The sequence below is a fragment of the Morone saxatilis genome, unplaced genomic scaffold (genome assembly GCF_004916995.1).
Source record: "Morone saxatilis isolate NCDOM2014 unplaced genomic scaffold, NCSU_SB_2.0 Contig19, whole genome shotgun sequence".
In the NCBI taxonomy this organism is placed as follows: Eukaryota; Metazoa; Chordata; class Actinopteri; family Moronidae; genus Morone; species Morone saxatilis.
The window spans coordinates 19,035,599-19,049,292 of NW_023339751.1; the positions used below are offsets into that span (position 1 = coordinate 19,035,599).

Sequence of the window (13,694 nt, forward strand, 5' to 3'; positions counted from 1 at the left end):
GATACATATCAGGGGCTCTGTCTTACAGTCCCATCAGTCCTTTAATACATGATGGAGCTCCAACAGCAACTGAACCTCCAGCGCAAGCAGTTTTAATACAACCACAAATCAATGTTCTCTATTTCAAAAGCTTCTACCTAAAACTCTGAGTTTGCAGGCAGCTCCAGTCAAATCCTTGGGGAAGAATTTAAGGCTTTTACTTCAGATCAAAAGTAAACCACATGGATAAACTCAACAGATCCAACTTTCACATTGAGTCTGCATGCAATCGACTCACATAACATAAAAGAGATCACCTCTCTATCCCAAGAGCTCACTTACCTGGTCTGTTTTCTCTGCTCTTTATGTCTTGTCCAGCTCTTTATACGGGTGCACATACAGGGTATGAATTGTACTCAAAATTCACATTTGAGAGCAAATTTTAATTTTGAAATAGCAAACTGCATTGCAAAGACTTCATATGTGTATTATTGTACATAAAGAAGTACCATAAAGGAAAAAACTTTTTATCTTGTGTTCTTTTATGAAACCTTCATTCTTTAACAAACAAAAGCTCAGCCAGAAGGCATACGATCAGTGACCATTGATCCCTGGTATATTTACCTTTATAAAATATTCTAGTGGGACAAAAAAAACCTGAGCTTAATTAGCCAGTGAGTTACAGAACTATAAACCGACATTTTGATGAATGTATTGCAGCAAGGAAATGGGATGCTATTGCTGGCAGCGCATACATTTTAATAAGCCAGTGTATTTATTTAAAAAGCTTGGATGGCTACAGGCAAACAGGGTGGAACTAAGGGTCTTCTGGGGTGCTGCTGTTTAGGGTACACCAGGGAACAAAGCTCTCATAACGGGTGTTACGGTGGGGGCCTGACCAGCACACACTAATGAGAATCTAATGCAGGTAAAGGTGCAAATTAGTTAATTACCTCTGTTTTCAAGTTTTTAAAGTGATGTATGAGTATAACAATGGCCTGGATATAGAGTTGCTGGCATTACATTTCTAGTGCTAACTTTAACTTTTGGCTGTGGCTTAGTAGGTAGAGCGAGTCGTCCACTAAACGTAGGGTTGGCTATCCGATCCCACAGTTCCCCATGTCCATGTGTCTGGACTGAACCTAAAGTGCCCCACTGGTGCCCACGGCTGCCCACTGTTCCTAGTGTATAGGATGGGTCAAATGAGGAGGATGAATTTTATTTCCATGTATGCAAATGTTGTGAAATGACAACTGTAGCCTCGGATTCTTCTTCTAAAAGAACTCTGACCTTTGGGTAATGTTCAAAAAGCACTGTCATCTAGAAGCACAAAAGTTTCCCTTAGTTAATGATTATGAAAAAAAAAACTCCTCTCATTGAGTTTCATGCACAACAGTCACTAAGAATTCACTGTTTGACAGAAGTTTCAAAGTGCATTGGCATCTTTGGCTGTGGCTCAGAGGAAGAGCGGGTCGGTCCGACTAATCGGAAGGTGTTGGTTCGATCCCCGGCTCCCCCCGCCACATGTCGAAGTATCCTTGAGCAAGATACTAAACCCCAAGTACAGGTCTATTTACCATTTACCATTTACCATCTTGGACCAAGCCCACAAATGTAGCACAGACAGATGAAGCTGAATAACCAAACCTGGCACTTTCAAACCACAAAATCCATCAGTGTGAAGGTAACAAGGTACAGCACATGCAGCAACAAAGTCTGCTTCTGGACACAATTCAGAAACGAATCCCAGAGGGCTGCTTTTGATAACAACTCCCCCAAACCGAGAAAACCACGACAAAGCCCAATTTCTGTGAAGCAGCAAAGTAGAAAGAGTACAACACAATTAACCTTGTTGACACTGTTCCAAGATAGTGGCGTCTTGACTTGACTGAAGAAAGAACTTGACTTAATTCATTACTAATGGTCTTTCATACCATAAGTCAAGTTAATGCTTGTGTTTGACTACCCTTACATGCTAGTTTGCATAGCTAAGAGAGGAAAAATTGGTTTTCAAATGACAAATTTTCTGAAATTTTAGAAAAAGTGCATGGTAACACTTTACAATAGGATACATAAAAATCTGAGAAATTACTAAGGAAAGCATGAGAAATGAATCAGAAATTACCTGATAAGTAATTAATTAGTTTATAATAACTCGAATCGAGGAGTATATAATGATGATGGACGAGACACTGTATTAATGAATAATAAGGTAATGTTTAGAAATATCTATGAATCTGAATAACGGCCTCTTTATTATTTTTATTCTATAGGACATCTCAAGATGGACCAGAAAGGGGAAGAGAGAAAGGGGCAGCAAAGGGCCACAGGTTGGACTCGAACTCATGGCCGTGGCAGCAAGGACTCAGCCTTGGTACATAGGGGGCCACTTCCTTACTCATTCCACATTAACTCCCTGAACCAACTTCTCATTTATTACTTATTACTTAATCATTAGCTATTCTTTTTGTTTAACCCCAAGTAAAGTTGTACATACTGAGTACTTAATAAGTACAGTAGTTCCTCATTACGCCATAATTATTTGACCATTACCTACCCCTTTATGCCTTCTTAAGTAAAGCCATACATACAAAGTTCAAATTTGACTCTTCAGTCAGCATTTCGTCAGCATTTCCCACAGCCGCCAACACCAAGCTCAGCATAGCGAGACATTGAGGCGTGACAGTAAGTTTTCCCGTACAGCCACATACAATACAGAAGCCAAAACCAGTTACCACTCTACTCTGCAGACCAGACACCAACCATCATATGAGTTTTTCACTGCTACCGACCTCAGACCACAAAGAGAACACACTGTTTAGTGAATTGAGATGCATAAATCTAATCCACCTATGGTACCAGCAGGCTAAGACTTTTAATTATGCATATTAACATCACAAGGTAGTAGTCTGCTCGGAGAACAATCTCCCATGAGATGTGACTGTATGCGGCGTTGTTGTTAAACAGACGCCTTCAGGATGGATGGATATGAACTTAGTGCAGCTGAGCGTAGAAGCAGCATAAACTGTAGGACATGAGCTCAGCAGTTTAGATGCAACTGAAATAAAAAATAGTGAAGCACGGTGATATACAAATCGAATGCCTGCAAGTGGAAATATCTCTCTAATGCTTGTCTGAGTAGGATTTCACCACCACATAAATCAACGACATAAAAAAATTAATAAATTACAAACAATAACCAAAAGAAGATGAGCTCAGCCACAAATATGAGCACTCCAGCAATTTAGTATTGAACTCCTATAACATCGGGGAACTCAAAAGAAAACAGATTTAAAAAAGAGTGGTCAGCAGATACTGACTTTTAGTATGTAGTATGGGTTCTGAAAACACCGGAAACACTACAATTTTTTAATTATTTTTTAATTTTTATTGCCATTGTCTTTTGTCCTTTCTGTTTGTAACCCAGGTTTGCTGTTAAAACCAAGGCTAAGCTAAAGAAGACATTATACGACTGTTTTCACAGTTTACTCTTCTACGTTCACTGTGGGTTATGGCGAGTAAACTGAACTTCATGAGTAAAATCAGTGGAGCACCCCTTTAATTCACAATACCAAAGCAAGCACTGTACATAAGTGGAGTAACTTTTCTTCATGTGATCAACAAACACCGTGATATTGTCCACCAATACATCGGCTGGAGAACAATAAAGCAGCCAGCAAGGTTTGGCAAAACTTTTATTTTGCTGAGCACATAACCGCAGACTAATCAGAGCAAAGCAATTCTTGATATGCATGTGATCACAAGCAGTAGATGACTGTCTTGGTGACATAATCCTTTGCATCTCAGTGGAAACCAAGGCAGTCCGTAGGAATAGGGGATATGGCTTGTAATACAACAGTTACAGATATTTGCATTAAGTTTCCTTTACACAGCAGCACAGCCAAATGGCTACACGTAGACCTATCTGTTATATATTTTGATGCAGTATGACTTTGAGCAATCACGACATTGTGTGCATGAGGATTTCAGAGTGGTACCTTTTCGGAGGAGGAGGAGAAGCTTTCCTTTCTTTAACTCTAGGGTGAGGCTGTGCTCACTCTGTCCTTCTGCGTGAAGCAGTATCCCAGAGTTCCTCAGGGTTTTAAATTTCAGAGATATGCTCTCCCTGGTCATCTGCCTCGGCCTGGGACTCAACCAGTAGAGAAGGCTGCCACGGCCATCAAAGCTCAGCACGTCAGAGTCTGAATAACAACAAACCCACACATGATTCAGTTAACTTTTACCAATATTATTATAATCAAAGCAATCATTAAAGCTGCAGCTGGTAACTTGTATAATAATGTCTGAGAAAAACAGTTGATTGTTGAGTCTCATGGTCTCAGGTCCCAAAGCGTTGGCTCTGATTTGAACCTGAATTGTAATTACAATGAAAAAAGACGGAATCAGATTTAGTCAAAATAGAAATTATTAGCAGTATTACAATTTAAAAAAAATGTTTTTATAAAATATCTTTTTCTTTTCTAAGGTTACATTGTTCTGTTGTCTTACAGAATACACTTACATCAATACTGTTTATTGATAATTCTTTTCTCTTGTATTTATTAGCATATTTGGCATTGAGGTTATCAAAAATAAATAAATAAAAAGATCAATATGAGGTCAAAATTAATGCCAAAGGTCATGCAGGATGTGGCAAAGGTTTCACCAAAATTTAGATTCTCCTGTATCCTCGAAGAGCTGCAGAGCTGTTTCTCAAAACACATCTGTGTTTGTTTCTCTCCTCATCTCTTACTTTGAACAGGAGTTGGCAGCATATTGTTCATACTAGGATCCAACAAACCGATCTCACCATAAATCATTTCTCTGCATCTTCAACTCATGATAAACAGAATTTTTGGATACCACTTTGTCTAAATGTTGATGAATTTGAATAAATTACAGTCATACATACAGTAGACAATAAGTTTTGTGCCTTCACTGAGAGGGCTACCTCTCTATTACGTGTAAAAAACATGAATGATGTATGCTAAAGCAGCTTAATTCTATATTTGGATTTTTGGTGGTGGAACTACCCTTTCTTGCAAATCATGGGTTGTTCTTTTAACTTAACTCTGTGAAACTCAAACATTGGTAGTTTGAATGCTACGGTAGGCAAAGTGAATGATGAAGCATAAACAAAATGTAGACACTACATGTTTTAGCTGGTGTTAGAATATGAGAAGCAGATTATAGACCAAGGAGCATCTGTCATGTCACTCTAAAGAAAATGATACACTAACATTGCCTGTCATGGTGCTGAGTGTTGCTGTGGTACAAATCTCACGCCCACAGTGTCGCTATCGAAGCATCAAATTAGAAATGTCAACTGAGATGCATCAATTACTGCATCCAGCGCATTTGAGCATTTACTGTGGACAGTGATGCTGGAAACAGGACAAATACAACATTTTAATTAATTAAAAGTAAAAGCCTGGAAGTTTTTTTCCCTCTTTTTGGATGAAACGATTCTAATTTAAGCACATTTCTTCTCACTGAGAGCACACACAGCCACACTCTTCCAAAGATAATTCTTGCACCAGTGTTAGACAAACAAAACATTTTCAAAACAATTTTTCATGCATTGAGTCGTATTAGTCCCTCATGTTTTGATATCATGAACATCATTTTATTTTTGTTTTTTCTCATTTTTTATTGCTTTTGTCCACAGAGTTAGACGGGGATATTTTTTTCCAACTGCATAGATGGATTTGCATTTAAGTCTGTAATGTTTGGGAGTAGGGAAGAAATTATTAACTATTCACACTGGCTAGACTTGCATTCATGTAACACAATGAAACTTTCTCTGCCAAATCAGACATTGGTAGTGGCCTTGTATTACTATATGGCCAAAGCTGTTGTGTCCACACAGCTCTGTTGCCACCTTCTCATTTGCTCTTCATCTTCAATTAATGTTGTGTGTATATTGTCTACATATAATGTGTGTTACCATCCATCTTTATTTTACTGTGCACATTAAACCCTTTGATGGACTGAAAGAGGTTAGAAAAAAAGTTTTTGCACTTGGATGAAAAGTGAGTTTCTGGGGAAAAAAGGTATGGGAAACCGATTTTTTGAATAAACAATGACATTGCAGTACATTCTCGTAATGTAACCAAAGCACCATGTCTCAACAAAGAAGAAAATAAAGAATAAAAAAGGAGGGGGTGTCAGCTAATCCAGTAGCATGCTTCTTGTCACCCTCCTCTCTTTTGTGTCAGCTGTAGCAGCTGATAAAAATACTAAAACACATGGGTGGATGAGAGAAGACAATTCATTGAAATAAAATACTATGAATGCCATTTTAGATTATGTAAATTATGTAATCCTGGTAGAGTTAAAACTATTTAACATAAAACAGAAATAGTCATTGTCGTGGGATATACAACAAAACTAGAAAAAAAAGACTAGAAAGAAAGTAGGAATGCACAATCAGTCTGCCCCTGATGAAATTTAATTCCTTCCTAAAATTCCAGGAAATTCAAGACTTTAGGTGTTGAATTTTAAAAAGCTAAATTGGGTGCGTTCAGACAACACAATATCAATATCAGCCTAATATCAGCCCGACGTTTGGCATATGAGATGAAAAAGGGGCGTCACCCACGACCATCAATCTATCCTTTGTAGTAGTTTGTTTAATTTTTTTCCCTAGGACCTCCTTCCCAATGACATTATGCAGGTTATGTTAGACGGTTGGTCGGGGACCTGTCATGTCTTTCGGCGAAGTCACAGCAAGAATATCTGACTCTATAATTGCCAAATTGGACATAGTGACCAAAATATTGTGCTTTCTAAACCCGGTTGGAGAGATGTTTTCCCTTAAACTTGGTTCAGTTTTACAGGGTCATCCATAATGGCCACTCAGAAATGCTGACTGGTACTGTATAACCGTGCTTAAAATTGGTTAGAATTTGCACAGAGAATAGTGAATCTTATGTCCCATTCAATGATGTCAGACATTAAGGCATTAGTATTGGTGTAGGTGTCCACTCTGGTGTCACCTTTTAAGTTAATGCCTGTAAGTAGTGGATTTAAAAAAATATCTCAAACTGACTGTAAGGACATCCATAGGTCTCCAGTCTGAGTCCAATCCGACCATTGGGATTCCAGTCCAGAGGGATCAGGCGGACGTAACGAGCAATCACTGGATGTTGGAGCTTGTGCTGGACCACACTGTCTGCGTTACTGTTTCCTGGAAAGGCCTGGAAAAACACATCAATAGCAGCGAGTTAGCAAGTTTTCTGGCTTTCCATCCAGGCATCTGTCCATCTTTTGCTTGAGAAACTCCATAGAGATAACTATGAAATTTCTCCCTCTGGGTCTTTATTGTAATCAAGCTTACGACTAAATAAGTGAACAAGTTCTTTCATCTTTTTATTGACGCTGAAGAGAAATCCCCAAGGCTTCTGTGATAAATGAAACGTTTCATTTTCCTTTTAATGAAGGGAATATTGTGGAGATAGGGCCACGTTCCTGGTGAATGGTTTCTCGATCAGGTAGAAAATTAGATTTGTGAGGCACGACTTGTAGTTTTATATGTTTTAGACGCTTTGGTAAACACTTAGTCCATTGAGAATAACATTTATTAACCTCTGTGATCCTAGCACACTCTTTCTTGACTTTTCTACCTTTAAACCTCAAGTTGAACTCGACCATAAGCCTTTTTATCAACTTTTTTCCTAAACCATATACATATTTTCTACTTTTAGTCTGCTTGCCTTTCTCTGTTCAGGTAGTTCTGGTTCTTTTCACAATAGCAGGAGTGTTATATAAGTAAACAACATTTTGTTTGATTGTGCTTGACTCTGAATCTTTGTGACTCAGTGTCTGTTCTTCCTGAATTACCCGTGCTACTGATTTTGGTCTCTTGGCCCCTTGCCATTTCAGTGTTTCACTTAAAAACCTTTTCTGTATACCGGCTCTGAACACTTTATTTGTTTTGTAATTTATATGCAAATACTGTAAACTCAACCTACAACTAAACTGCCGATTTCCAGCAGTTAGTAAGTAAAGGGGCTGCAGGATAACTTAGTGAGTGGTGTCCTTCAAATGGAGAACATATACTCTGCTGAAATGTCCTTGAATAAACCACTGAATCCCTACAGCTCCAGGTTGCTGGTCTGCGGCTGATCCTGACCTCCAACCTCCCTATGGAGGTGGACAAGATAAGATTTCTGAACTGAATTTCTAAACAGGATCAATACTTGTGATGTTAAAATCTCTACCTGCTGTTGTGATTTTAAATGAAGCTGAAACTTAACACATAAGATTTTATTTCCTTAGAAGGAGAACTATCTTTGCATAGATTGTGTCACTGAATCTGCATATTTGTATCACTTTGTGCCTCTGAAATGTTGAATCTGAATAAATCTCATCATCTGGGAGTCTGTGTTACACTGATCCCACGACTTTGAACGGCTTAGCCTCTCGTAACCTCCACAAATGACTGTTTCCTGCTGATGGAGGCCTAGGAGAACAACACTTCATTTAGTTGAGGCTTGGCTTTTGAAATATGACCTGAGTAGAGGTAGAAAATCCTCCAAAGGGAGACTTTGATTACAGAGGGAGAGAAGGAAAGTAAAACAGAAGGCGCAGGTTGGAAGGAAACTCAGAGTGCAAAGCGGGGAGAGAAAACATCTGATAAAATGTAATTTGAAAGTAAAAGAGGGACGATGCCATGAAGTCACAAAGGCAATCACAGCAATACTTAACATGACTACATTTCTAATTAGATAGCACCAGAATAGGAGAAATATATTTTTTACTCTCCCCACTAATAGACTAACTTACATGTATTATTGATGGATATTTTAACATCCAAGAATCAGCTCAAGCAGCTAACTCTCAGGACTACAAGGACTACAAGACAAGTAAGTACACAACTCAACAAAAATATACAACATAGGTCTAGTGTTTATAGACATTTTCATGTAGAAATGTTATATATTTTTATATTTAAAATATTTAATATTTTTAATATTGTGAAAAAATTCTAGTTTTTATTTTCATAACTTCTCTTCAGAACTTGCAGACATGAGCTTCAAGTTTCTAAGAGATTCTAAAAATGTATCATCAGAATAACAGCAGAATTTCCAGCTCGCAATGTGAAAGAAAAGATCTGACAGTTTGATATTCTAAGTAATGTTCTTAAGTTCAGTTCACTTGACTTACAATTAGCATTTTTAAAACTCATGAAATAAGAATATGATTATTCAGCCTTAGTTTAGTTAATTCACATTTTCAGCAGGGGAACTTACATGTTTAAGTTGAACCAACTTCAAATGATTAAAATGACAGCGCTGTTAAACAAAACTATTTTAAATTGGACAGAAAGCATTGTGTTCTTCAATCACTCAGACCGAGAAAAGAGGTTTTCAGTGCCTTTTACTCCTCATATCCATATCTCACTATTGGCACATAGAGCCCAATCAGCCCATATTTGCATTTCTGGATGATGCTCATGAACAGAATATGCGTCTTCATGTGTCCTATAGGGAAATCTTTGATGTACTTCCACTCCCTTTACCTCCATTAACATTTAAGGATGCTATATTCCCTGATTAGGAGAGTATAAATTCCCAACATCACCTGCTCTTTGTCAGCTTTGCAGTGGATGTGAACATAGAAAGAGAAGAGAAGATGAGAGCGGAGGGGAAAATTAGAGAACGAGAGCATCACTCACCCTCACAAACTCTGGCCTCTAAGCTTAAAAGAAAGAGCGATCTTGGAGGAATTGTGACTGATGAAGCAGCAGTCGACTCTGTTCCCCAAAAGCCATAATAAACTGGGCTGACTAATATGTGGATTTAGAAGGACTTTTGAGACATGCAGCGGATTTATCCTGATTTATGCTGAGTGTGAAATCAACAAGCTTTTAAGCCATGAGAAGCCCTTTTCTGTTTTCTCTCTGAAGGAGTCTTAGCTTGACATTAGTTTTACCCTCGCTGTGAAAGTCTTACTTCTCATCAACTTTAAATTGAAGCTGTCACTGTAATAGGGAGAATTTCCTGGCAACACCAGGAGCTGCTACCGCCTCTACTTAATATCTATGTGCAATATGGTTAACACAGCGAGTGAAAGATGCCCTAGGTGAAATTCTTTTTAAAAGGAATTGTACAATTAAACGAGATGCTAATTCCTTTGGATTTGGTAAATTTGAATAAATTGGAGGGTTTTCTTTGAGACACAGCTTGGATTTTTGGCCGGGCATTCTACACAGTTTGTCTGGAAAGCTAAGTCAACACTGATTTTTCAATTAATTGTGCTGCTCTAGTGCTGTGCTGCGCCCGCGATCTTGTCATAGTTCATGGGGATTAGTAAACCAATCTGATAAACGTCCATAATAAAAGGGGAAAGCTTATTGATGGCTGGTAATGAACAGTGAACTGTTGGGCCTTTTATTGGAGATGTTTGAAAAGCTATCTGCTTTACTATGCTAGATCTTTGTAGCTGTACAACTCATTTTAAATAGTTTGCATTTTGATATACAGTATACATTTTTGCCATTTTGTGATTTTCAAGTTGACAAAAGACAAATAAATTTCAATATAGAGTAACTTCATGATGTCTTCAATCACCTTTAAGGTGACTAAATAGGTAAAGAAATTAAAGGAATTGCAATTACAGTACTGGAAAAACCATTATAGAGGTACTCCACCATAAAAAGTTTTCTTTTTTGAGCTGTAAACTCAATTATATGATTATACTGTGATAAAACATCACAGTACAATGCTGGTATTAAAACAATCTGCATTTCGTGGGTTGAAAATGGCTCATCACCCTTAGACCTCCGAAACCAAATGCTGAGATTGAGTCGAAAATTTGAGGCAACATTTATATTAAAAACAGTGTTAATGCCCTCTAACCAGACGAGGACGGCCTACCCTCTGTGTGGGATTCTGTGAAACCGCTGCACTCATTTTCAAATGTATTCTGATCAAGACGCATCATTCACAGGAGTTTATACTACTTTTTGCTGACCCTTTACTAGATGTTTTTCTATTCTGGCGCAGTGGTTCGGACTTATGCTTTAGATGGCTTAAATGTATTGCAATGTTTACCTTGATCTCACACACTGACAGACCCACACAGACACACACATACCCGAGAGTGAGACTCTCTGAGCCACTGGCTCAGCTACAACACAGGTAGCACACAGAAACTTTTACAAACGACCCTCAAAGTGTTTCGAGTGGCAAATGCTCCAGCAGTCTTTGTGTTTCCAGCGCGGACAGAGAGAGAGTCTGACAGCAGCTGCTATTTAGGTCTGACTAACAGCTCGCTGTTTTTGCTACACTGCTGTGGTCTGTCAATCACGCTGGTTGGTATCGAGGCCAATCCTCCTAAAGCCACTCTCCTTAAAGTTGCTGCAAGGAAGGGAGCTAGCGGAACTTTTTGCACAATCCCACATCCGTATTATTCTGCCTGCTGTTTACTAGGACTAACATTATCAGTGTACCAATGTTGGTCTTTTTTGGTAACAAAAATTAGATTGTCTGTAGAAACAAATTTTATCCTGCACACTAGCACACATTTATTTTAAAGAAGATGAACTACATGCTGCTTCAGGGGCTTTTTTACTGTATTTTTATTTGTTTTTTGCCTGTAAATTGTAAAAATTTAACAAACTAAATCAACACCTTCTTGGCTGAGGATGAACATCAGCACATAACATCAATTATCAGCAAATTACATACAAAATGATTCATTTAAAGGGACGTTATTGTTGTAATAGTACCATTTTCTTCATTTTGAAATGTCACAGCAGGAAACAGGTGTAAATAATACAATGAATGAACTTTTTGCTGCTTCAGTTCAGGGTCCTGGTATTGTACATCATTGTCATGCTGTCATGGCTCACTGGAACACTTGAACATCATTGTCATTGTTAATGTTAACACCTGAGCTTCTACTGTGACACATCTGTACTCGTTCTGTTTTGACTATATAGTTGCAGACTCACTTCCATCCTATCACTGATAAATAAATTAAACTCCTGTTTATTTTTTTACATAACACATACAGCTGTTGGTATAGTTTTATTACAGGTCACTCACCCCTATACTGTCTTCCTGTCGATACTGTTTCCAGTTGTGTCCTGTGTCGCTGAACATCAGGAGGTAGGCCGTCTGCCAATCAGAGCTCCCATAGCGGCCTTGAGTAGCAACGGCAGTGATTTGTGTCCGCTCCCCCAGGTCAACCTCCAACCACTGATACTTGTCTGAACTCAAAGGAGACCACCCTCCAGCTCCTGGAGGAGAGATAAATACCCTTTTATCATCCGAAGAATAAACTTCTGACTTTTCTCAACTTAAAAACATATTTGGTTGATTTAGAATTCAGAATCAACACTGATGACATTAATTTTAGGACACTTTCTCAAGAACGTTTAGTTAAGCGTAAGGGAAAATCAAAGGGTAATAAAATTAATTAAAACATATTAACCAAGGAAAGATCTACACTGCATTAACAAGAAGAAAAAGGTTTAAACTTGTTTCTTAAAAGACAAATCTTACTAAACTTATTTTATCAAACACAAAGATAGTTTAAAAGCCCTGAGCACAAATGCTTAATCAACTAATTTCTTTGATGTTTAATTTGGAACAGTCCAAGAGTTTAATCCGCAGCTTAAGGACTGTTCGGTGCATATTACAAGCATATTACGGTGTTGAGCCATTTATGGTCAACACCACAAGCCTTATACAGTATTAAAGCGGCTAGTTTATAGCAGACCTTCATATAATACCAGGGCAGAGGACCAAAAGATGAAGACACATTAAATAATTCAAATGCCAAGAGGTGTGTGTGTTCATGTGCAGAAGTAAAAGTGCTGAGTCATACCAAAGTGACATTTTGCTTCCAGAACATCATATGGACAGATTTCACACAAGCGTTAGTACTTCTACTTTTGTGAGGACCCTCAAGACGCAATGCATTTCTGAGACCCTAAGCCCTTTCCCTCAGGTAGATCAAATTCAAAATTTACCCCTTTACCTGGCCTCTTTTATTGTTTGCTGTCACTTACTTCAACCATGACTTGGGGACCATTAATGGTGCTAATTGTATGAAGGAACGCTTTTACCAGTGAGTCCCCATTTTGTTTGTGTCATGCATTAGGACACACATGCATGCACAGTGTAGTATTTAGGGTGTACAATTCACATCCTGGCTTTGCTTACACACTATTTTTGGCAGACATGGAAACAAGGAAACATTTGAAATATTTGTTTAAAAAAAAGGAAAGGAAATGCACCCTTACTTTGGTAAAAATCACTGAATGTGAACATAAATTTTGTTATTTACAAGAGACCTCTACAGGGAATTTTTAACAATCTCCTTTTTGAAGATTCAGCATCTTCTGAGTATCTTATACTCTTATTTAAACCAATGGTGTGCCCATCATTAGCCGTTTGTTTGTCCCTTTGTTAACCATTTCTACTTGAATACCTAACACCTACCATCCTATCCCTGGAGCTCCTCACCTCCACCATTTCATCCAGTGTGTGTAACATTAGGGCTGCCATAATCACCTTAAAACACTTATGTGTTGTTATAATACCAATAAATCAAAAACAGCCCATAATTTACAAGGAACAAATATATGTTTTTAGTTTAAAAGACTTAAAAGTGACTACATTTCCTTTCATAGTGAGTGCTTGAGACTGTATAACTGTATTGATGTCTGTAACAAAGGAGATAACTTTTGAGTCTGGGCTCTC

General features: G+C 38.1%; 1 protein-coding gene across 1 annotated transcript in view; it reads right to left on the bottom strand.

Moving 5' to 3' along the window:
• The window catches only part of LOC118329845 (contactin-associated protein-like 4), a 70,760-nt gene that overhangs the window by 34,376 nt on the left and 22,690 nt on the right, over positions 1–13,694 (bottom strand). Inside the window, exons 3-5 of the mRNA XM_035664170.1 lie at positions 12,033–12,226; positions 7,031–7,178; positions 3,978–4,181 (exon numbers count right to left, since the gene is read on the bottom strand). Of these exons, the coding sequence (XP_035520063.1) occupies positions 3,978–4,181; positions 7,031–7,178; positions 12,033–12,226 (546 nt within the window). The remainder of the gene's footprint in view (positions 1–3,977; positions 4,182–7,030; positions 7,179–12,032; positions 12,227–13,694) is intronic.